The 26,597-nt window shown below is 36.8% G+C and overlaps 1 protein-coding gene across 1 annotated transcript in view; it reads right to left on the bottom strand.

The window, feature by feature from the left end:
• LOC113518722 (neuropeptides capa receptor-like) overlaps positions 1-26,597 on the bottom strand; it is a 158,277-nt gene that overhangs the window by 45,445 nt on the left and 86,235 nt on the right. Inside the window, exon 4 of the mRNA XM_052893797.1 lies at positions 20,220-20,379. Within this exon, the coding sequence (XP_052749757.1) occupies positions 20,220-20,379 (160 nt within the window). The remainder of the gene's footprint in view (positions 1-20,219; positions 20,380-26,597) is intronic.

Raw genomic sequence — 26,597 nt, 5'->3', positions numbered from 1 at the left:
CTTCTCGGTTTCAGCTTTCACGAGGTACTCATCGTGCGTTATGGTGACATTCACCAAAAACTTTTGGGAGTGCCCGATCCATAAACACGATATCAGGTTGTTATTATTAATATAATAACAAACTACATAAATTGTAATTAGAAAATAAAGCGTATAAATAATAAAATATCGGAATAAGCCAATTATTGTTATAAGTACTTGTAATAACAATGCGTAGGTATCTAATTACTGCGATCGAATTAATGAGAACGGAAAGGCCACCGCCTCACCCCTGCAGACATAATTATAGATATTGTAATATATCGTACAATGGGGCCGATTCTCAGGTGCCAATTCTCTGAACGAATTTTTCAAAAATAAAATTTCAATTTATTATCACATGATCATCATAGGAGGTTTTGCTAGTACTCGTAGTTGCCACGCTTAGGCTTGGTTGGGTTGGGTTGGCAACCGCAGTTAAACTTTTGGAGTTATTTTAAAATGGTCGCTGCTGTCCATCCCTCGGCTTTCCTTAGTCTAGTCTTAGTTATTTCTAGTCTCAGCAGCTGATTTTAAGGTTTATGATGGTCTAATTAAATTTAAATAGAACCTCGTATACTCTCATGTTTCTTCATATTTCTATTTCATGGACTTTTTCGATTAGCTCATGATATAGTAATGGCGGAATCCCTGGAGGACTTGAATGACTTCAATAGTGCTTTTCAACTGGTAGGTCGTAAGATGAACATGCATAAAACTAAAATCATGTCTAACGTCTAAATCATACCTATTAAGCACACTATACTCCAAATTTCGACGAATATGTATACCTGGGACAACTTCGTAACAATTTCAACTAAGAGGTCAACCGTCGAATTCGACACGGTTAGCCAGCGTTTGGAAAACCACGCCACGTCTTCTCATCGTTGCTCAGCGAACTATGAACAGAACTGTACTCGGTATTTCGGAAATGAGGATATCTACACAAGAACCAAAATACCCGACATAGTTCGAAGGATAAGCAAGCTGAAGTGGCAATAGGCTGGTCACAAAAACCGATAATGAATAGGGAGATTCTCGAATGGCGTACAGGTAAACGCAGTGTACGGTGGCTCCTCTCTAGATGGAGCCACGACCTCAAACGCATTACAAGAAGTCAATGAATACTGGTAGCTGGGAACTGTTACTTAAGGTAGTGTTTGGAAAAAGCCTATGATCAGCAATGGACAATTAACTAACTGAAATGAACGAATGAACTCTCTTGGCTACTACACTACTACAGGAGAGACTTTGAGAGAGCCTTTGTACAAAAGTCGATTGCTTAGGTACCTCAGTCTCATTCGTGTTTCAACCGTGAAGCAGTTGTATTTGCATGGCTGTGTTTCGGTTTGAAGGGTGGGATATGGCGTGAATTTACTGGGTACAGAGGAATAACATCTGAGTCCTCAGGAATGGCAACGCATGGGGGGTATCATGAGCGAAACAGTATACTCTGTTATGTCCATGCTTTGTCTATAGGCGACGGTTACCACTTTCCATCAGGTGGGCCGTCAGCTTGTTTGCCATTCTAAGTTGTATAAAAAAAAAGGATAAATCCTGTTAACGTAACAACAAAATATTATATATTTTGTTATTTTTCGACCAATATTTCTCGGGAAAAATACTCAATTTCCCTGATAGATTATCACACAAAAGAATGCTAATGGTGCTAATTACATCCTGTATAAGTACAGACAATTAGACAAGAATATTGAAACGTCGTGTTAAAATTGATTACATTTCGAAAGCGACCCACGTGTTTTAAATGTCTGCAATATTTCCGAAGCGCTCACTTGCTGCCTACCAAATTGTTATTGACATGTTTTGTTTTGAAAGTGATTGATGCACGGTAGCTACTCGTATGCTATGAAACCGTTATGTTAAATTTGACTGGACGGTATTTATTATTATGAATATTTTGATTTTCACTAATATCGCAGATTACGTGTCTTACTGCCTGCTCTAAATAGACAACTTTATTGGAACAATAGCCTGTGCCGTCCTAAAATCCGATGAAATTAATTCCTCCATACTAGAACCAGCTATTGTTGTATTAAATTTAGGTTTTGGCAGTCTATTTAAGAGCGTTCATCATAACTTTAGCTTACCGAAGCGTGTCAATTTTATTTTATATATTTAATACAAAATCCACAGCTCTTAAAATGAAATTTTTGATTTAACTGGGATCTGGGTATTTGAGCTGTACTCCCAGATATTCAATTCCTGGTTCCTCATAACATGAGGTATCCTAGCTAATTTAATTGCCTTCCCCATAAGGGCAGTTTTGCCAGTAGTTGCCACGCTTGGCAGGCGGGTTGGCAACCGCAGTTAGGCTTTTACAGATGTTTTAAGAGGGACGCTACTGCCCATCCCTCTCCCATAAGCTCCCTGAGTCGCCTCTTACGAATTTCTGTTATTCATTAACATTTAAATTCAGAACACAATATCGCCTGTCTCAGAGTACTGATGTATTATGCAATAGGCAACAGATTTTAATAGGCAAAATTAAAATAGAACCAACTCGGAAACTAATATGAGAATTAATTTATTGCAAAAAGACAAACGCATAAGAGATATTGTTATCCCTTAGTTATCAAGAAACTGAAAGTATTATGGAAATAATATGGTAATTAACCACACATACACACGCACGCACGCACGCGCGCACGCACACACTTACGCACGCACGCACGCACACACGCACGCATGCACGCACGCACGCACGCAAGCAAGCACGCCTTACACACATACACACATATTTTGTTTTGTATAGTTGTTTTCGCAAATTTTAATTTTAGCTTTACTCAATGCAAGTCGTACACGGTGTCTGAGTTGGGGGCCTGGACTCCTGAGATACAGATCTCTGATCTAGTTTAGAGTCCAGTCTCCCACAAGTTTTACAGAGCATTGCATTTATGCATTTATACGTATATAGTTCTATTTTTTTTTCTTGTGACTTATTCTGTAAAATTTGTGGAAAAAATAAATAAATCTATTAAGGTAATAATATCTATTGTGGTAAGAAGTGTGGGAGACATTCTTTTCTAACTTTATTATCACTATGACTTTATTTGACTATCAACGTCAAAGCCGTGACATGTCTGACAAATCTTTATGGTATGTAAGCTGATAGGCCACCTGTTGACGGCGTCGCTTGGGACATGATCATTACATAATATATCACGCCGCTTATGGTACTACAAAGGTGCTATTCGTACTAATGGGACAGTAATCCCACTGTAGACCGAAACATAATAAAGAACATAAAAAATATAATAATTCTTTTAATATTATACGGGTAAATACAAAAGTTTTTAACCATGGATGGAAGGATGTTTCTTTGTCTTTTACAAAAAAACTCCTAAATGAATTTGAATGAAATTTAGTACAAAAATCAGTTGTATACTAACTTAAAACATAGGATATTTTATGTGCCGATTAAACCATTAAATACAACTAGTCTAAAGTATGTTTAAAATATAAAAAAAAATATTATTTTTATGCAAATTAGAATGGTAAACAAGCTGACGGCCCACCTGATGGAAAGTAATAACCGTCGCCTATAGACATGAGCAGTATATGCTATGGACATAACAGAGTATACTGTTTCGCCCATAATACCCCCCATGCGTTGCCATTTCTGGCGACTCAGGTGTTATTCCTCTGTACCCAGTAAATTCACTACAATACAATATATATAATGTATATTATATACCTAGAGGAGGAAATAGCCAGTAATGGAAACTAGAGGCCCTATAGCTAATCCTATCAGGTCGACTTCCACGCGGTCTCTCTTGATAACAAACGTCATTAATTTCTAGTGCAGTCTAACGATGTGTCATCTGAACTGACTTTATTATGCACTTACTAGCGTTCCACTGACGTAAACAAATAGCACAAGCGACGTTACCATTCCATTCATAATTTATTTTATTTATTTAGGACAAACAAACAGCTAAAATAATACATAATTATATACTTAAATAGTAATTTGGTAGCCACTAGAATTTGCACAAAATAAAATACAAGTAAACGAAACACAAAATTAGACAATACTAAATTAAACAAAATTAAACAAATATAAACAAAATTAAACAAACAAATACTATTGAAAACTACAGCAACATTGTCAATAATAATGCTCAGAAATGTTAATAAAACATTTTTTCAGAAAAACACATTATTTGAAAATAATACCTGTATAATCATTAAAAAAAATAATATTAATCTAGAAAAAAGAATTAGAAAAAAAATTAAAAATTTAAAACAATTCATCAATCATCTTCATTTCAGCCATTAACCCTTCTTTGCATGATTTTTTTTATTGGTGAAATAAATCAAGGTAATTCATGTTCAAAATTAAAGGAAAAATGGTTAAAAAAATAAATTCGACAACTATGGTTTTTTTTCTGTAATGGACGTTAAAAAGGTATCCAGACACGATCAACTTAAAGTTTACTTGTTCTTTTATATAATTTTTGGGCATTCAATGTTATGATGGAAATTTCCACCATTGTGCAAAGAAGGGTTAACTGTCCACCGCGGGTGAAAGGCATTCGTCATGAGGTGGTTTTGCCAACAGTTGCCATGCTTGACAAGCCGGTTGAGATTCCATTACTATTGTAAAAAAAAAAAAAACATAGAATTTGCTTCACAAAAAAAGCAATTGTAATAATAACTAAAATCAAATTTAAAAACGAATAAAATGCATGAATAATCCTCAAGTGGTTTTACAAACACGTTATAATTTTAGCTAAGAAAACAAATTATTACCGAGTCATTTCAGCGGATCTACCATGAAATGATATTCCGAAATTTCGGACTCAATTTCGTGTTTTCGTTTATACCAAAATCGGATCAACAAATGGAGTTTAACATTTCATTCGTCATACATCCTATCATAAAAGCGCAAAGGAACAATATTTTAACATTATTAATATTTCCAAACGGCTAGTATTATATAATTTTAACATCAAATTTGTGTTTCGTTTGGCTCCGATTTTTCGGAAAACATTTCATGGTAGGCCCTCTGATTCTAACCGAGTCCGTTCGCAAGACGAAGCGTAATTGCCAATTGATTTTAATGCTTGACTCATTGGGGCTCTCATGTGGATATTTTTTCTACAACCAATATTTGCAACGTTGGCATAATGAAGAAATGATCAAATATGCTTATTTCTGTTTTCTTAAATAAAAAATTGTTTCTTTCTTTCTTTCATCGAGCGTTTAAGATTTATCGTGAATCAACTATATATTTATGTATTTATTTAACACTTTATTGCGCCAACATTACAGGATTTGTTAACAATTTTCGATAAGTATAGTGGAGTACAAAAGACGATCTTATTGCAATAGTCTTAAAGCAATCTCTTCCAGACAACCTTTGGGTAGAAAGAATTAAAGAATAAATAGGTATTATTATTGTACATTAAGTATACTTTACTATGTCCATGTATTAATGTCTGTAGGTGACGGTTACCACTTTCCATCAGGCGGGACGTCAGCTTGTCTACTATTCTAAGTTGCATAAATAAAGCTCGAAAAAAATAGAGATTCTCAATTATAAATATGAAAGTTTGTAAAATGTTTGTGTGTTTATTACTCTAATAACACTTTTTTTGTGTACCACGGTAGCAAACAAGCATACAGCCCATCTGATGGTAAACGGTCACTGTAGCCTATTGACAGCTGCATCACTAGGGGTGTCACGTGCGCGTTGCTGATTCTGAAGGAACTATGGTTTCTTACCGATACCCTTTTTGAAGAACCCCATACTGTAGTCTCTAGGGAAAACCTCGGCAAGGAGCTCGTTCAACAGTCTGAGCTGAACACATTTTAATGAAACTACACGTGTAGGTTATATTCTTAAACATTTACGAGTATTCATTCTAATTAAATATAGAATAATTTATTATATAATAATTCAAAGGGTCGAAGCCAAAGGTTACAGCTAGTTGTATATAAAATGATGGGTATTATGTTTTCTAAATTCTAAACAAATTTGAATAATTTCCTGAGTTACTAAAAAAATACAAATAAAAAAATAAAACTAATGTCAGCGTAATTTATTTTATTTAATATTTTCAAACGTAACATCTTGTTACATTTTGCTGAGCAATAAAAACAGCGACTCCAGTTACGTCAAAATGCAATATTGAACTACGTGATGTAGACAGATTACGTACAAAATATTCTAATTTAGAAAACGGAATTTAATCTACGAGACTTTACACGCAATAGACAAGATTGGTTTGCAAAGATAAACTGCTGCTTGCATCGTGCCAAATTTATACGGGACCAGATCGGGAGTAAACCCATTTCTAATCTGTATCGATTTATCACAATCGATACAGAATTGCCAAAGATATAGCGTGAACACACGCAAAAAAAAAGATAAAATCCTAAAGGCATTTACGAACCGTCCAAACTGCCAGTACTTATATCGTTGTAATATAATTCATGTGCTGGCTAATGTACAAAAAATATATAAAAAAGTTGCCGGAAGAAAACTCTATCAGAGTTAAGCTCGCCTTTGTACATCTTTATTTTATATATATTCTGTCTTATTCTTAAAACTAGTGTGTACAATGAAGAACTAAATAAATAAGTAACAAATAAATAATTTGTATAAAAATCGTGTGGATCCTTGTAACTCGAATATAAAGATATTTATTTATTTATACTTCATTATACACACTGTTAGTACATAAAAATATGAAATAGGTAAGTAAATGTACAAAGGCGAGCTTAACTCTAAAAGAGTTCTCTTCCAGCAACATCCAAAGTGGAAAAAAGCACTAATACATATATATCTACACATAGAAATACATAAATATATGTTGATTAAAATAGGAAAAAGTTATTATAATAAAATAAAATAAATATAATCCAATTGGGAACCTCCATACGTCATATTAGTGATAAACTTTATTTAAATAGGCCTACACAAAAACCTTTGATATTGTAATTTTATTCTACGATTCATTCTATGTAGTTTCAGAAAGTTTTTATCTATTTATATTATATGTATGTATTTGAGTAAATTGTGAGTAATAGGTTATTGAATATTTAAAACTGTATGATTGACTAAACCAAGCAGTTTTGTCTACTAAGTAATTATTTAAAGAAAGAAAAAAAAAAGTGTTTAGTGCTTAATTATTGTACTTGTGCATTAATATACTTTATTTTCTTTTTAATAGCTTAAATATTAAAAAGTAAATAAAGTACATTACAGTTGTGCCACTCAGCTATATGCCATTTTATTTTGGTTATGACGCTGATTTTCAGTGACAAGAATTAATAGGAAAAAGGCACCACTTATAATTAAATAAAAAAATACAAACTACGATTAAAAATAAATTAAAAATATGAATATAATCTGAATTATCAATAATAAATAGTACACAAAGAATGTACAAAATTTAAAGAGTAAAACAGACTTTGTTCATAAGCTTTACATAAAGTTTTTTTTAGTAAAAGATAAATACAGTATACTTTTTGGTTACTTATATTAACATTTAATGCAATATTTTGGTGCCAACTGCAGGAAAAGCGATCCTGTTAACATTTTCTCCGACGGTCAAGTGATATTAATTATTTCACAAACAAACAGACGTAGATTAATGAACGAATTGAAGTAATGATTAATTTTGTTTGTTTGTTAATTTGTCGCGCTCGAAGCTGTTTCTGTAATGCTGTACATTGAAATGGTACTTCAGTCGTATTAACATTTGAGATTCAATTTTAGATTTGTGTCAACATGCTTATTAATAACATTTAAATAAATCCAACATAATTGAGAATTATTGATATTTTTAACACTAATTTGGTTTATTGTATATTTATCAAAATGTTGTATTAATAAAATGTAATAAAAATGTTTTTTTTTTCTACAATACAGGGGGCAAACGAGCATGCGGCTCACCTGATGGTAAGTGATTACCGCCGCCCATGATCACCCACAACACCAGCGTCATTGCAGGTATGCTGCCGGCCTTTTAAAAAGGAATATACTCTTTTCTTGAAGGTTATGTTGTCGTATCAGTTCGGAAATACTGCTGCTGGAAGTTGATTCCAAAGAATGGTTGTGCGTGGAAGAATATGTCTTGAAAAACGCACGGTGGAAGACCGCCACTCGTCCAGATGATTGGGATGAAACTTTAGTTTGTGGCGGGTTATACGGTGGCCAAATACTTTTAAACGGTAGTGAATGTAAAGATGGAAGTCTTTAGCACTCAGTTCTCTCTGCATACCTCGCAAGGATGGAGATTTTTCTTTTATCTTTTTTAATAAGAGGCTTTTATCTTATAAGGATATGTCAGCCTCGTCATACCCTAATCTTAAAAAGTAGCTCGCATACTTAATACATAAATAAATAATATTTCAATAGTCAATTTTAATACAGGGAATTATTGATACAGAAATATAGCAATTAAATTTTGCCATCTTGGAATGTGGATCTGCGAGTATATTTGAAAATAAACCAATATCCAGTCCATTGAGACTATATTTCCGGGTGTGAAGATGGATAGAATAAAAATATTGTAAAATCTAAGTCAATATACAAAACATTAGGCGACAAGCAACAACTAACCTACTCTTGTCGTGTTAATGAACCATTAAGCCATCACGAAGACGAATAGTTGCGAAGTGAATAAAAAGCTCTATACAGACTTCCCTCCCTACTCAGCAAAATGGGAGACGATAAACAGGTGAAGGCGAAAAGGAACTATTTATAAGCTCTAAGCAAATGCTCGATTTTTATTTTCTGTTTCATATTCTAAGCTCTTCACTAGTATTACAGGCTTTATATACAATTTTATACGCTCTATAAACCATGAAATGAAACTTCTGACTTTGAATATAAGCTTTCAAGTGGCGTCTCTAGCGTGCATAATAAATAGGGAAATCTTATGAAAGATTACATTGAATTGCTCTTTTAATAAATAGCAATATGTAGGTTAAGTTCTTTTTAAACGGTTTTATTTAGCTCGACCTGTACGGTATTTATTTATTTGGGTCAAAATTAGAAATTGGAATTTAAGCACCTTCCCGTTGTCAGATTGATCTGAAATTTGGTACACACATTTAATTTAGATGACAATACAATATAATAAAATCAATAGCATTATAAATCTAAGATGGCCGCCGATACAAAATGGCGGATTACATATTTTTCCTTAACCCCCGCAATATGGGTATCAAATGAAAGGGCTACACTAGTAAAACACGATGATTATGTCAAAATTTAAAATTCAAGATGGACGCCGTTCCAATATGGCGGACTAGGTACATATTTTTCCACAACCACCACAATATGGGTATCAAATAATAGGACTACACTGAGACACCCAGACACTAGACACTCGGACACTAGACACTCAGACGCTAGACCCTCAGACACTAGACACTCAGACACCCAGACCCTAGACACACAGACACACAGACACTAGACACTCGGATACAAGACACTCAGACACTAGACACTCGGACACTAGACACTCAGACACTAGACACTCGACACTCGACACTCAGACACTAAACACCAGACACTAGACACTCAGACACTCGACACTCAGACACTAGACACTAGACACTCGACACTAGACACTCGACACTCGACACTAGACACTCGACACTCGACACTCGACACTCGACACTCGACACTCAGACACTAAACACTAGACACTAGACACTCAGACACTCGACACTCAGACACTAGACACTCGACACTCGAGACTCGACACTCAGATACTAAACACTAGACACTAGACACTCAGACACCCAGACACTAGACACTCAGACACTAGACACTCGACACTCGACACTCGACACTCAGATACTAAACACTAGACACTAGACACTCCGACACTTGGATACAAGACACTCAAGCACTAGACTCTCAGACACTCGACACTCAGACACCCAGACACTAGACACTCGACACTAGACACTCAGACACTAGACACTCGACACTCGACACTCGACACTTAGACACTAGACACTCAGACACCCAGACACTAGACACTCAGACACTAGACACTCGGATACAAGACACTCAGACACTAGACTCTCAGACACTTGACACTCAGACACCCAGACGTTAGACACTCAGACACTAAACACTAGACACTAGACACTAGACACTAGACACTAGACACTCGACACTCGACACTCGACACTCAGATACTAAACACTAGACACTAGATACTCCGACACTCGGATACAAGACACTCAGACACTAGACTCTCAGACACTAGACACTCAGACACTCAGACACTAGACACTCAGACACTCGACATTCGACACTCGACACTCAGACACTAAACACTAGACACTAGACACTCAGACACTCGACACTCAGACACTAGACACTCGACACTCGAGACTCGACACTCAGATACTAAACACTAGACACTAGACACTCAGACACCCAGACACTAGACACTCAGACACTAGACACTCGACACTCGACACTAAGATACTAAACACTAGACACTAGACACTCCGACACTTGGATACAAGACACTCAGGCACTAGACTCTCAGACACTTGACACTCAGACACCCCGACACTAGACACTCGACACTCGACACTCGACACTCGACACTTAGACACTAGACACTCAGACACCCAGACACTAGACACTCAGACACTAGACACTCGGATACAAGACACTCAGACACTAGACTCTCAGACACTTGACACTCAGACACCCAGACGTTAGACACTCAGACACTAAACACTAGACACTCGACACTCGACACTCGACACTCGACACTTAGACACTAGACACTTAGACACCCAGACACTAGACACTCAGACACTAGACACTCGGATACAAGACACTCAGACACTAGACTCTCAGATACTTGACACTCAGACACCCAGACACTAGACACTCTGACACTAGACACTTAGACACTCAGACACTAGACACTCAGACACTCGACACTAGACACTCAGACACTCAGACACTCGACACTCGACACTTGACACTCGACACTTAGACACTAGACACTCAGACACCCAGACACTAGACACTCAGACACTAGACACTCGGATACAAGACACTCAGACACTAGACTCTCAGACACTTGACACTCAGACACCCAGACGTTAGACACTCAGACACTAGACACTCGACACTCGATACTCGACACTCGACACTTGACACTCGACACTCGACACTCGACACTCGACACTTAGACACTAGACACTTAGACACCCAGACACTAGACACTCAGACACTAGACACTCGGATACAAGACACTCAGACACTAGACTCTCAGACACTTGACACTCAGACACCCAGACACTAGACACTCTGACACTAGACACTCGACACTCGACACTCGACACTCGACACTTGACACTCGACACTCGACACTCGACACTCGACACTAGACACTCAGACACTCGACACTCGACACTCGACACTCAGATACTAAACACTAGACACTAGACACTCCGACACTTGGATACAAGACACTCAAGCACTAGACTCTCAGACACTCGACACTCAGATACCCAGACACTAGACACTCGACACTAGACACTCAGACACTAGACACTAGACACTCGACACTCGACACTCGACACTTAGACACTAGACACTCAGACACCCAGACACTAGACACTCAGACACTAGACACTCGGATACAAGACACTCAGACACTAGACTCTCAGACACTTGACACTCAGACACCCAGACGTTAGACACTCAGACACTAAACACTAGACACTAGACACTAGACACTAGACACTAGACACTCGACACTCGACACTCGACACTCAGATACTAAACACTAGACACTAGATACTCCGACACTCGGATACAAGACACTCAGACACTAGACTCTCAGACACTAGACACTCAGACACTCAGACACTAGACACTCAGACACTCGACACTCGACACTCGACACTCAGACACTAAACACTAGACACTAGACACTCAGACACTCGACACTCAGACACTAGACACTCGACACTCGAGACTCGACACTCAGATACTAAACACTAGACACTAGACACTCAGACACCCAGACACTAGACACTCAGACACTAGACACTCGACACTCGACACTCGACACTCGACACTAAGATACTAAACACTAGACACTAGACACTCCGACACTTGGATACAAGACACTCAGGCACTAGACTCTCAGACACTTGACACTCAGACACCCCGACACTAGACACTCGACACTCGACACTCGACACTCGACACTTAGACACTAGACACTCAGACACCCAGACACTAGACACTCAGACACTAGACACTCGGATACAAGACACTCAGACACTAGACTCTCAGACACTTGACACTCAGACACCCAGACGTTAGACACTCAGACACTAAACACTAGACACTCGACACTCGACACTCGACACTCGACACTTAGACACTAGACACTTAGACACCCAGACACTAGACACTCAGACACTAGACACTCGGATACAAGACACTCAGACACTAGACTCTCAGATACTTGACACTCAGACACCCAGACACTAGACACTCTGACACTAGACACTTAGACACTCAGACACTAGACACTCAGACACTCGACACTAGACACTCAGACACTCAGACACTCGACACTCGACACTTGACACTCGACACTTAGACACTAGACACTCAGACACCCAGACACTAGACACTCAGACACTAGACACTCGGATACAAGACACTCAGACACTAGACTCTCAGACACTTGACACTCAGACACCCAGACGTTAGACACTCAGACACTAGACACTCGACACTCGACACTCGATACTCGACACTCGACACTTGACACTCGACACTCGACACTCGACACTCGACACTTAGACACTAGACACTTAGACACCCAGACACTAGACACTCAGACACTAGACACTCGGATACAAGACACTCAGACACTAGACTCTCAGACACTTGACACTCAGACACCCAGACACTAGACACTCTGACACTAGACACTCGACACTCGACACTCGACACTCGACACTTGACACTCGACACTCGACACTCGACACTCGACACTCGACACTCAGACACTCAGACACTAGACACTAGACACTCAGACACTCGACACTAGACACTCAGACACTCAGGCACTCAGACACTCAGACACTCAGACACTAGACACTCAGACACTCAGACACTCAGACACTAGACACTCACTCGACACTCGACACTCGACACTCGACACTCGACACTCGACACTCGACACTCGACACTCGACACTCGACACTCGACACTCAGACACTCAGACACTAGACACTCAGACACTCAGACACTAGACACTCAGACACTAGACACTCAGACACTAGACACTCAGACACTAGACACTCAGACACTAGACACTCAGACACTAGACAATCAGACACCCAGACACTAGACATATAGACACTGGACACTCGGATACAAGACACTCAGACACTCGACACTCAGACACTAAACACTAGATACTCAGACACAAGACACTCAGACACTAGACACACATCTCACCAGATGGATGGTGATGATGTGGTCTTAGACGAAGCTTGTGGACCCGAGAATAGCCTATTCACAATTGCTTTAAATTAGTTGTGATTATTTTTATTATTAAACGGTTTTATTTAGCTCGACCTGTACGGTATTTATTTATTTGGGTCAAAATTAGAAATTGGAATTTAAGCACCTTCCCGTTGTCAGATTGATCTGAAATTTGGTACACACATTTAATTTAGATGACAATACAATATAATAAAATCAATAACATTATAAATCTAAGATGGCCGCCGATACAAAATAGCGGATTACATATTTTTCCTTAACCCCCGCAATATGGGTATCAAATAATAGGACTACACTGCAGAATACTGTCATTATGTCAAAATTTCAAATTCAAGATGGACGCTGTTACAAAATGGCGTATTAGGTGGGGGCATGATTAGTCGTATCGAGAACAGTTGCGTCTAAGATTGTGTGACGTTAGAGGGGCAGATAAAAAAAAATAGGTTATTAGATACCTCGTTAGTAAGCGGTAGTTATACCACCCAAGTTTTTTTTTTTTTTTTATAGAACTTAGAATGGCAAACAAGCTGACGGCCCACCTGATGGAAAGTGGTAACCGTCGCCTATAGACATGAGCAGTACCATGGACATAACAGAGTATACTGTTTCGCCCATGATACCCCCCATGCGTTGCCATTCCTGAGGACTCAGGTGTTATTCCTCTGTACCCAGTAAATTCACGCCATTCAAAGCTAAGGTAATAGGTTAAAACGTGCCGAGGACTGTATGGCATTAGGGTGGATAAAAATGTAATGTCGTAAGCGCTTCCCCCTCAAGATTGGGCGCGTCTTGTTGTATATTAAGCCTTGCCCCTTTACTGGACTGCGGGGGGGGGGGGGAGTCGACCGTCAAAATGCCCCTTAATTGTGGGAACAACATGGTAACAATAAACAAAAAATACCAACAAATATAAATAAGACTGGAGGCTTACCATCAGTACTTGAAATATTTGTAGGTGCAAAAGTAATGTTGCGGCCCAACATTGACGTTACAAAAGGATTGGTAAATGACGCTATAGGCCACTTTACAGAAATTTTTTGGCCTCAGTTCCGTCGAACCCAAATGTACGAAACAGATATATCATCAGTTTTAATTGACTTTGGCACAGACGGTATGCACGTTATTTACCTTAAAGCCATACAGTTTCCAGCAAAATTCAATTATGGTACGGCTGAAAAAAGGATGTTGCCCTTAGTTTTGTCATGAGCATTCACCGTCCATAAAATGCAGGGCAGCACCGTCGACCATGCAGTAGTATATTTGGGCTCAAAATGGTTTGAGGAAGGACAAGCGTACGTGGCTCTAAGTCGAGTCAAGTCTCTGGAAGGGCTATGTATTGAGGAATTAGATTGTACTAAATTATCAGGTAAGAAACCATGTAATAATGATGCACTGAATGAATTAAATAGAATGAGGAATATTCGGTAAACAATTTCACTGCTAAAAACTAAAAACAAGAAAATAAAAATCGGTAAAAAAACTTTTAAGTTAAACGGTTTTATTTTATGTGCACTGAAAACTACAAAATAAATAAATAGTTACTTACCTATCAACCTACGTAGGTGATCTCGGTCATTAATATCTCTGATGGTAGTGGTTGTCATAGCATGAACCATGTCAGCGGCCGAAAGGCAGTTCATGAGAGAACACTGACACCAGGGTTTGCTTGGTAGGTAAACTAAGCAGCCCACACTATAACAAGTAGGTATTTTGACCTTCTAGTTCAGAAATATTTTAGTACTAGGCAGAATAGCTTTTAGGCATATTAGACTAAAATAAAAACGTGGGGCCCATTAACTATTTCTGTATTACTTTCTACTATACTAAGTGTGGATTGCATTGACTTATTATAATCGTCATCATCATCATCCTAGCGGTTTATCCCTGTCGCATCCGAAACCTCATAGCTCCGGAGTCCAGGGTCCGCTGAATCGACTTACTATAATCGTTACTGGAGGTTTTGACCATCAATAACCAGCCGTTACGGCTTCACCAGCGAACGCCCAGCTCATGATCTACCAAAGTATAAGATATGCTCTGCTATAGGTATGATTTCAGAGGGGCCCCACGTTTTTATTTTAGTCTAATATGCCTAAAAGCTATTCTGCCTAGTACTAAAATATTTCTGAACTAGAAGGTCAAAATACCTACTTGTTATAGTGTGGGCTGCTTAGTTTACCTACCAAGCAAACCCTGGTGTCAGTGTTCTCTCATGAACTGCCTTTCGGCCGCTGACATGGTTCATGCTATGACAACCACTACCATCAGAGATATTAATGACCGAGATCACCTACGTAGGTTGATAGGTAAGTAACTATTTATTTATTTTGTAGTTTTCAGTGCACATAAAATAAAACCGTTTAACTTAAAAGTTTTTTTACCGATTTTTATTAGAAGTCTTTACCAGAGGGGACTTTGTACAAAAGTCGTTTGCTTGAGTACCTCTGTCCCATTCGTGTTTCAACCGTGAAGCAGTTGTGTTTGCATGGTTGTGTTTCGGTTTGAAGGGTAGGATATGGCGTGAATTTACTGAATACGGAGTAATAACACCTGAGTTCTCAGGAATGGCAACGCATGGGGGGTATCATGGGCGAAACAGTATACTCTGTTATGTCCATGCTACTGCTCATGTTTATAGGCGACGGTTACCACTTTCCATCAGGTGGGTCGTCAGCTTGTTTGCCATTCTAAGTTGTATAAAAAAAGTCTAATGGTTAACGTAATTTCTTTTTATTTTGTAGCTTAACAATCCAGCGACTACAAAGTATACCTACTAAAGTATAAGTACATCTAGGACATTTTCTTACTTGATGATGATGCTCAAAGATGAGGTTGATATAGAGAGGGAGCGTAGGACTTTGGCGATTCGAGGTAACATGCTGGCCTGGAGATTGCCAAGATGTTCGAATCAGGTCAAAATTGCACTGCATCAAGGTATAATGTCAGGATCTCCACACGGGCGGTCTATGGTTAAGCATACTGACAAATCGCTGGATGCTCTATTTGTCCTGTACAATATTTTTTTTAGGATAATGTTGGGACTACCCCACCTCTGTAGCGCTTCGGAAATGTTCGCACAAACACGGTTCGATGGTTTCCACGCCATCATTCGTAAGAAAGTCGCGTCCATAGTGAATAGAATGGGCGGGAGTGACAACACTATGCTTAAAATGATAACTGAAGATGTTCATGGGCCCGTGATAGGGTATTTCATCAGGACAATGACTAAAACATGAAATAACCATGCCCTGGTTTGTTTCCACCCTGATCGAGTGCCTCTCTAATATATGGGTTAATAAATTATAACCTTTGTTACTAACGTAATTTTAAGTCTACTACTAACAAAATAGATCTTGGTGTCGGACATTAAATGAATTTAAATTTGAATTTAAAAAAGTATGGTGTAGGTACCAAATCAGGAACGTTTATACCATTCTCTTTATGGTTGAACTTTAAAAGAGTACACACAGAAGCTTACTGAAGTGTGCTCACGTCGTAGTCATTTATCAATTTCAAAAACAATTGAAATATTTTTAATATTTCCATTTGATTTAAAAAAAAAAAATATGGCAGTAAACTAAAATATTATTCATAAAACATGTTGTACATAAATCTATCAATAAATATTTTGCATTTATTTAATATTTTACTTCTTTATTTTTTACGTACCTTTTTTCCAAATTTTAGTAGCATCTTATTAAGAATTTTACTACATAATTAACATACTCTCAAATGTTTTAATTTAATCAGTCAAATTAATCAAAGGAGACGTGAATGCACGCATGAAAGGCAGAATTTAATACTTTTAATCAAGCCCTTTTCAAACAAGCCCAAATCCGTATCTTGGTATTATGCATACATCTAATTACACCATGGCAATGTGTAAACAGGGCCTGACTTAAGCAAGCCGGGCAAATACGGGGCAGAATTGAATGCAGTTGACCGTAAAAAGGGGCAGAAAAATTACAAGATCAGACACTGTGTACAGGCATAAAAAATAAATTGATTTATTTGTGCACAGTAATTTATTTTTAACTGTTTTTTTAACTGCGAAAAAGTGGAATTTATAATAATTTTCTACGCATTCTTTTTTATTTTTTATAATATATACTTGGTATGTAGATGGATAGGTACACCAATATTCCAATGATGTTAAATATAAACATGGATGGATGAAAGGAGAAGGATTGACTAATGAAAAGATGAATCAACCACGCGAAAGGTGATATTCTTTTTAAGAAGAATGTGCCCACGTAAACCACTGATAAGGATCAGTGGAAGACAAAAACATACTGTGCCGCCCTCGTTTAATTGGATAAAAGCAACGTAGCGTAGATACGCCGATTCCTCTGAGATTTGTCGACCGATTTAGTGACTTTTTTTATTGCAAAAGTTATTTTTAAAAGTTAAAATTAAAGGTCCTTATTTTGTGAGAATTTTTTATTTATTTTAAAATATTTTTTGTAATTAAATGTAAAATTACGCTCTAAATAAATATTCCATTCTTTTTTTCAAAACAATTCTTTAGAATAACAGACATTACAGATCCTACAATAATTTACAGCAATAACAGATCGACCATAAAGTGTTATTATTGGTAAAACTTAATTGCGGTGTAGGGCTCCAAGCTTAAGTCTCAGTATGCATCTTAAAATTTCGAGAATTCGTGTTTGGCATTTGCTCTTTACGTTTCTGCGAAGAGCACAGAAAGCCATTTTAAACATGTACTCAAGTAACGAAGGCGGTCTAAAAACTCTTGATACCAGAGAGCGAAATGCCCAAAATAATAGTAGGGCATAAAAATACATATTCTACTTGTATATTATATAATATAAAAAAAAATTATAATATAAATAATTTATTATTATTATATAAACTACATACTTATTAGTTATTAGATTTTTACCCGCGACTTAGTACGTGTGGATTTTATAAATAGAAAAACCAAAGACTTCCAGATGGTAAATCACAATAAAACATACATAAAATTTTAAATAAGACATCAAAAGCAAAAACCTCAGCCAAATTGGTGCAATAGATTTTGCTTGATACTGGAACAAATATATGGTACAGACAGGCAAAATGTCTAAAAATTATTGTTTTGGTATCTGTTGTTTTTTATTAAGACAACTAATATATTTTTTTCTTAAATATCTTACATGTATAAGACATTGCTTATTTATAATTATATTATATTAATTAGATATACTTCTATCTAGAACATTTAGTGCCTAATTACGTACGTCTATTGATAGATTTTTTATCGCTTCACTTGTTTATTTTTACTTTATCATACACGTTAATAACATGTACTAGTGGAAAAGAAATGTACAAAGACTTTATATTTAAACACTGAAATGAAATGAATTTATTTTGCTAGAATGCAGGTAATTTTAGTAGATAGAGGTTTATATTTCCCATGTACATTCTGTCTCTGTGTCGGCGTACAAATTTTTAACAATATAAGAATATATATATATATATATATATATATATATATATATATATATATATATATATATATATATATATATATATATGTAAGTATATATATATATATATATGTATGTATATATCTTAGTCATACAATACATTATTATTATTTATTACTGTAAATGGACAATAAAAGCCTGTATAATAGTTGTCCAAATTAATAAAATATTTCAATAAACTGTGATATTAATTAGTGTATAAAAACAGAAGCATTAATGGTATTTCTAGTGTAAGTTGTGAATTACATTTGTTTTTTTAGCGAAATATTCATTAATGGTATAAAACCCACTACACAACACTTTGGAATAGTTGTTGAAATATTTAGTTTTAAACACTTGAACAATAATCAATATTTATAAAACTTTATCACCATCATCTCATCAGCCGTTAACTGCCCAACGCTGAACACAGACCGCATATAAGTAGGGTTTATCCAGTAGTTGCTATGTTTGGCAGGCAGGTTGGCAACCGCAATTTTTTTAATGGGTGATAATGGAATGATAGCCCCACTCGCGCTATTGTTATACACCAACGGAGCACCAGTGAAAGATGATAGGTGAGAATAAAGCAGGTCATTTAGCCCATCGTGACAAATTCAACAAGAATTGTTCACGATGGTTTCCAGGGGGAACCACGTGGAGGTCGACCTCATAGGGCATATTGTTAGCAATGGGGCTGTCAAGCCATTGCTAACAATCCCTTCCCCCCGGCAACCGCAGTTAGGCTTTAGTGATGTTTTAAGACACTATTACCTATCCTTCGATCATTAAGTTTCCTTAGTCGCCTCTTGCGATATCCATGGTAAAAGAAGGAAATGCCTACTTTTCTACAATTTTTTGCCCCAGTAGTTAGGGAGGAAGACATTGTTATTAATGGGGTCTAACAGCCCCATTGCTAGCAATATATCCTAACAGGTCAATTTCCACGTGGTTCCCCTGGAAACCATCGCGGTTAATTCTTGTGCAATTTGTGACGATGAGCTAACTACTGTACTTTCATCCTCACCTATGATTTATCACTCACCAGCGTATACCGATAGCGCGGACAGGGTTACCATTCTATTATTATCTATAAAAACGCACAGTAGTTACATCTAGTGATAAATTTCTAATAGTGCTTAAACAGAGTTACAAAAAAGAAATAGAGTGATACCTACCCCATAACGTACCTAATACGCAGTCCCATACGGACGTACAGGCCGAGGATGATGAACCCTGGCAGCACGAAGAAGAGAAGACTACTCAGCTCGCACAGGTACCAGGAAGGTAGCTCCAGCATGGCACAGAAGGCCGACTCCAGTGATGCGTTGCCAGATCCTGGAAAGATAAAAATATGTTTTTTTTTATGCAACTTAGAATGGCAAACAAGCTGACGACCCACTGTAAGCAGTACCGTGGACATAACAAAGTATACTGTTTCGCCCATGATACTCCCTATGCGTTGCCATTCCTGAGGACTCAGGTATTATTCCTCTGTACCCTGTAAATTCACTTCCATATTTCACTCTTCTAACCGAAACACAGCCATGCAAACACAACTGCTTCCAGTTCTCAACCGTTAAATTCCCTTAGTCGCCTCTTACGACATCCACGGAAAAAGAAGAGGTGGCTCATTCTAAGACTCCTTGAAAAAGCCCAATATTTCTCAATAATATCAAATGAATAAAATATTTCATGCGCTCAGAGTTAAGAAAATTAATAAAAACAGCAACAGATAACTTGAATATAAATAAAATCAAGACAACAAAAGTAGTTTTGTAGTATTTTTTTTTTTTTTTTATACAACTTAGAATGGCAAACAAGCTGACGGCCCACCTGATGGAAAGTGGTAACCGTTACCTATAGACATGAGCAGTACCATGGACATAACAGAGTATACTGTTTCGCCCATGATACTCCCCAAGCGTTGCGATTCCTGAGGACTCAGGTGTTATTCCTCTGTATAACTCGGTTAGTCGTTATATACATTTTCTACTGACTTCAAAACGAAGGAAGTTCCCAAAGTGGTTGTATCATAACTGCGTCAGTTCTAAAACAATTTGGGAAATTCTTTTTTTATCTGAAAGGATATACTTATAAATTAATTTTATAGTAATTTCATCAAAATCACTTAAGTAGTTAAGTTTTTAAATCAAAATTACTGGATTTGTCACAATTCAAGTAGATTTTTTGTAAGTCACCATTTTTAAGTACATATAATATAATATAAATCTCAGTTTAATAAAACTTCTTACACGTAACCGAAGTTACTGGCGTGAAATCAAGTCTGTAATTTGTTCTAACAATTTCCAATCGCGACAAACCTTCCATTTTAATTCCCATGAATGATATATAGAGCTGCAAAAACTCAACTCACTCGACTGACTTTATTTTATCCGGCCCTGTCCCGCGTAAATCTTTGAAAATGGTCCTGGTAATGATTAAAAGAAGTATTTATATATTTTTCTCAAACATGCTTGGAAATGTGAGCATTATTTTGACAATCTTCTTCGAGATAAATCGAATTTGCCGTACTGGCCAGATACATGCGGGCAACGGCCGGCAAAAGTTGTTTTGCGGCCAGATAAATTACTATCTAAACTCATATCTGTCCTGTAATTTAAAAATGGAATGACCTTTTACTTCGAAACATGGCTACTAAGGAGGTTACTAATAAAAGGTTTTATTTAAATTTCGAACTGGCTTGCAAATAGAAAGCTATTTTTTGAAAAAAAAAAAAACAAAGGAACATTATGGCGCGTGAAAAATTATTATTGTTCATTATTCGTCATTGAACTTAAAAAGTAAAATTGTGTTTTTTAATTTCCGCGCATTGTTTGAGAAAAGTACTATACAAGCCTTGGCCACAACTAGGCACTGATGGACTCACGTATATGGGCCGAGGCGTATCCGAGGCCTACATTTGCACGTTCGTCCATCAATGCCTCAGTTGCTGGCCGCTGCAGTAATGTATTATACTCTTTATTGCACCACTTGAAGAATAATACAAATATATATTATACATATGAAGCACAAAAGGCGGTAAGGTGGTCTTATTACTAAAGCAATCTCTTCCGGACATCTTTTGAAGAAAAGAAAAACACGGCAACTATTTGGCGCAAGAAGTGAAAATAATAAAAAACGTGTTACAAAAAACATATGCAAATAATCATGTGAATACTGTACAATACATCTAAGTACATATTATTTCCTGTAATTGTTTATATTTGTAATAAGTTTACTATTGTAATCTTTTGGCGGAAACAATAAAGAGTATCTATCTATATATCTATCTACATATAGTAGTATATACTACATAAATAAATATATAGATGAAAGAAGAATTACGAAAGAGATTTATCGAGCAAGAATGAATGGTGATGTCGGTAGGGGTCGCCCTAGACGGACGTATGTTGACCAAATAGGCGACGTGCTGAAGAAGGACCAAATTAAAAGTACCCATAACCGGCGAGCGTGTATGAAAAGATTGAGGAATGTGGAAGAAGCGAAAGAGGTTTGTTTGAATCGAAGCATTTGGCGTTCCATTGTTTCTGCCTACCCTAATGGGAGACAGGCGTGACAGATATGTATGCATATATGTATGTATAAATATATAAAGTACACAAAATTCATTTAGATATATATGTGTATGCATAAGACGTTAACAGTCTACTGGTGAACATAGTCTCACCCATAAAGGTTTTGCCAGTAATTGCTACTCTTAACAGGCGGGGTGGCCATCACACTTTACCTTTGGTGATCATATATATATGAGTGATGGTATATATAATGGTAACTGTTATTGTATTAATCATATATACAAATATTTTACACACAATATCGAGACGAATCGTTAAGGAGGACAAAAATAAGAAAATAAACTATTACTACTTAATTTTTTTTTATACAACTTAGAATGGTAAACAAGCTGACGGCCCACCTGATGGAAAGTGGTAACCGTCGCCTATAGACATGAGCAGTACCATGGACATAACAGAGTATACTGTTTCGCCCATGATACCCCCCATGCGTTGCCATTCCTGAGGACTCAGGTGTTATTCCTCTGTACCCAGTAAATTCACGCCATATCCCACCCTTCAAACCGAAACACAGCCATACAAACACAACTGCTTCACGGTAAAAACACGAATGGGACAGAGGTGCTCAAGCAGTCGACTTTTGTACAAAGTCTCCCTCTGGTGAAGCTTAAAAAGAATCATCAGATTATTAATCTCCCGATTCTTGTTTAAGCTTAAATTAATTACTACTTCCTGCTGCTTTGTCCGCGCACATCAATATGTACAGTATCTATATAAAGATAGGATACAATTTGCAGTTTTAATTAAAATCCGTTTAGCCATTTAAGCATGACTGAGTAAAAATATACAAATAGCTTTACAGTTTTTCACATTTGTATTTTTTTAATAACACAGAGACCAAACAAGTATGCGATTTACCTGATAGTAAGTGACTAGCACCGCCCTTGATCACCCGCAACACCAGAGGCATTGCAAGTGTGCTGCCGGCCTTTTAAAAAGGAATATGCTCTTTTCTCGAAGGTTACGATGTCGTTTCATATATATTAGTAGATGAATAGAAATCAACAAACATTAGATTGAAAATGTTCAAATTTAAAACATGGAATATTTTATCGACTGTATGGAAAAACCCAACGGCGTCTATAATTAAATTTTGCTTAGCAACAAGCGGAATCCCGACGAAAAGTGCCAGTATCGAGCGTCGCAAAATTAAAACGCCAACAATACCGAAATAAACACTTTTGATTACGAAAAAAAAAAATATCAAAACCATTCCAAAAGACGAAAATACCGCGCCTTTTGAAAATCGTTTAAAATAGCAAGCAAACGACATTTATAATTTCCCGCCAAAAGGCTTCGAGCCCACTCAAGTCGTTATCATCAAATGACATCCAAATTTGTATTTCCCAACAAATGTGTTCTCGCTCTTCCTTTGAAATCTTAATAAATTATTAAAGCGCGCCTGGATATCGATTTTAGTATAAACCTCTCATAATCGGATTTGGAATTAATTCTGTAAATGAGAGCTATTAGCAATATCAATCGCGCAGCAATCAGTCGGCGACCGCTCGTGAACTTGCCCCTAACTGAATATTGTGGAATTTGTAATGATTATTTAGGATTTGCTTCAATAATCCCCCTTGATAACGTAAATGTGAAAGCGAGTTTGTTTATCTATATGTGTAATCAACGCCCTTAACAAGCTTTTATAGCAGTTGTTGCAGAACTCCTTTAATTTTGTACTCACTGGCCAGTTGTACTTTTTCTCTCTTTCTCTTTTTAATTAAGTTTTTTCTTATTTGTGCAAAAAACTTATGCATTTTCTTCCAGCCAGCTCTATCCTAGGCCATATCTTTGACCTCTCTATACGATATGACACCTAGTGTTCCCTTCATCTGTCCCATGTAGTTATTCTTCGGTTGTGGTAAAGATAAGCTGGAAAGGAAATGCAACGAATAAGAAAGTCTTGAAAAGAATGAATGAGAAAAGAACAATAGAGAATAGAAGAAGCAAAATGCTAGGCCACTTTTTACGATATGACATTTTTTAAAAAGCATAAAAGGAAAAATAGAGGGCAAAAGAGGAAAGAAAAACCGAGGAATAACTACTTTTTTAAAGAAACATGGTTCGTAAATCGTCAATGATTTAAGATTGCGTTTCCAAAAGAAGTAACGACAAATTGTGGTAACTATTCTCAAGATTTTTATATTAATACAGTAGTTATAATAATAAGGAACATTGTACCTGAATAAAGTTTTGAACGAATGAATGAAAACTCTTATATTTGATATTTAGTTATATAAACTTTACTATTGTAAATTTTTGGAGGAAACAATAAAGAGTATCTATCTATTATTATTATTATTATTATATATATATATTAGTATTATAATATATATTAATAATAAAATATACGCACAAAACAGCTCAATATTATCACTGGACACAGATAGGCGATCCCCAAATGTTACATTTCAACGCACAGTACCGATCGACAGTTATTAAATTAAATTTAATATTGCCGAAACATCGTTTTTTGCGACAGTGAAATTCACTTGAAGCAGAAGAAATATGAAGAAATTTGTATTCCCAATTTGTATTGCCAGTAATCGCCACGCTTGGCAGGTGGGTTGACAATCATAGGTTTTGGTAATATTTAAAAAGGAACATTGCTATCCATACCTCAACAAGTTCTCTCAGCCGCTTCTTACGACACCCACGAAAAATGAAGACGTGACCGATTCAACGCTGGGACCACTCGACGACAATACAAAACACTTGTCAAAAATATGAAACCATCGATTTTTAAGTGATTAAAGTAAACGATCCATTACTTTTCTTCATTCTCTTAGGTATAGAATGTAATTTAACTCATTATCATCATCAATATTCATCATCATCGTTTCAGCCATTTTACGCCCACTGTTGGACATAGGTCTCCCTATAACATAGACTTCCATAAGGAATGGTCCAAAGCAACCTGTATCCACTGACTCCTAGCAAATTATTTGAGGTCGTCACTCCATCTATTGAGGGGTCGACCTACTCTGCGTATGCCCGTAAGGAATCGCCACTCAAGAACCTTTGTTCCCCATCGATTGTCGATTTATCGAGTTATGTGACCAGCCCATTGCCACTTCAGCTTTTTTGCCTTCGGGCTACGTCGGTTACGTTGGTTCTTTTGCTATTGGATATATTTTGGATATCCAAGTTTCGGATTTTGTCATGCAAAGAAACTCCGAGCATATCTCTATCACTCTCCATAGACCGCTGAATAATTTATAGCGGATTAATGTTAAAAAGAGTATTGTAGAAATAGAAATAGAAAAAAATATTTTTTTCCAAAAACACAAAGTTACAAACACAAGAACCAATGGGCCCCACACTAGACGAACCTGTGTCGTGGGCACCTAACAAATATTAACAAATCACAATGTGTTATAATAAAAAGTACATAGTGTGCGGGTATTAATATAAAAAAAGAATACAAAATTGAAAAAAATATCATTGCTGATCAGGCAATTGTGTCTTGATGCTTTAATTATCGCTATGGAATCTGTGGGTACACACGTTGTGTATGGGATGGAGAAGAATATAGTTTATGTCCCGATCACGCAGACATAGTCGCGGGTAAAAGATAGTAAAACAAATAAAGATCTTCAGAAAATAAACATTGAGAAATTCGGAACCAATTGAGCGAAGTCAAAACTAAGTACCCGTGTATTATGTTCTATTATGAAAAAGGAATCATAAGGGACTGATTCTAGATAAGTGAGTATCCAGAGAATGGACGGATGGGTATGCGAAAAGGACGCAAGATAAATAGCTACACGCGGGATGAGGAAAGTGGATGGATAAGCTTCGACTGACGACATAATCCCAGGATAAAATGCGGACATAACAATTACTTAACATCTTTTATTAACAACTAACGTGGGAAATGTGGTAACAAAAACAAGCGGTGAGTAAAGGCTAGGCATGGAAAGTCTCGCTACCTATCATATTTTATTATTTAGT

This window comes from Galleria mellonella, unplaced genomic scaffold (assembly GCF_026898425.1).
Source record: "Galleria mellonella isolate WM207_F2 unplaced genomic scaffold, CSIRO_AGI_GalMel_v1 utg184, whole genome shotgun sequence".
Taxonomy (NCBI): domain Eukaryota; kingdom Metazoa; phylum Arthropoda; class Insecta; order Lepidoptera; family Pyralidae; genus Galleria; species Galleria mellonella.
Note: the sequence above shows the minus strand (reverse complement) of the source record. Positions and strands in the feature narration are given on the sequence as shown.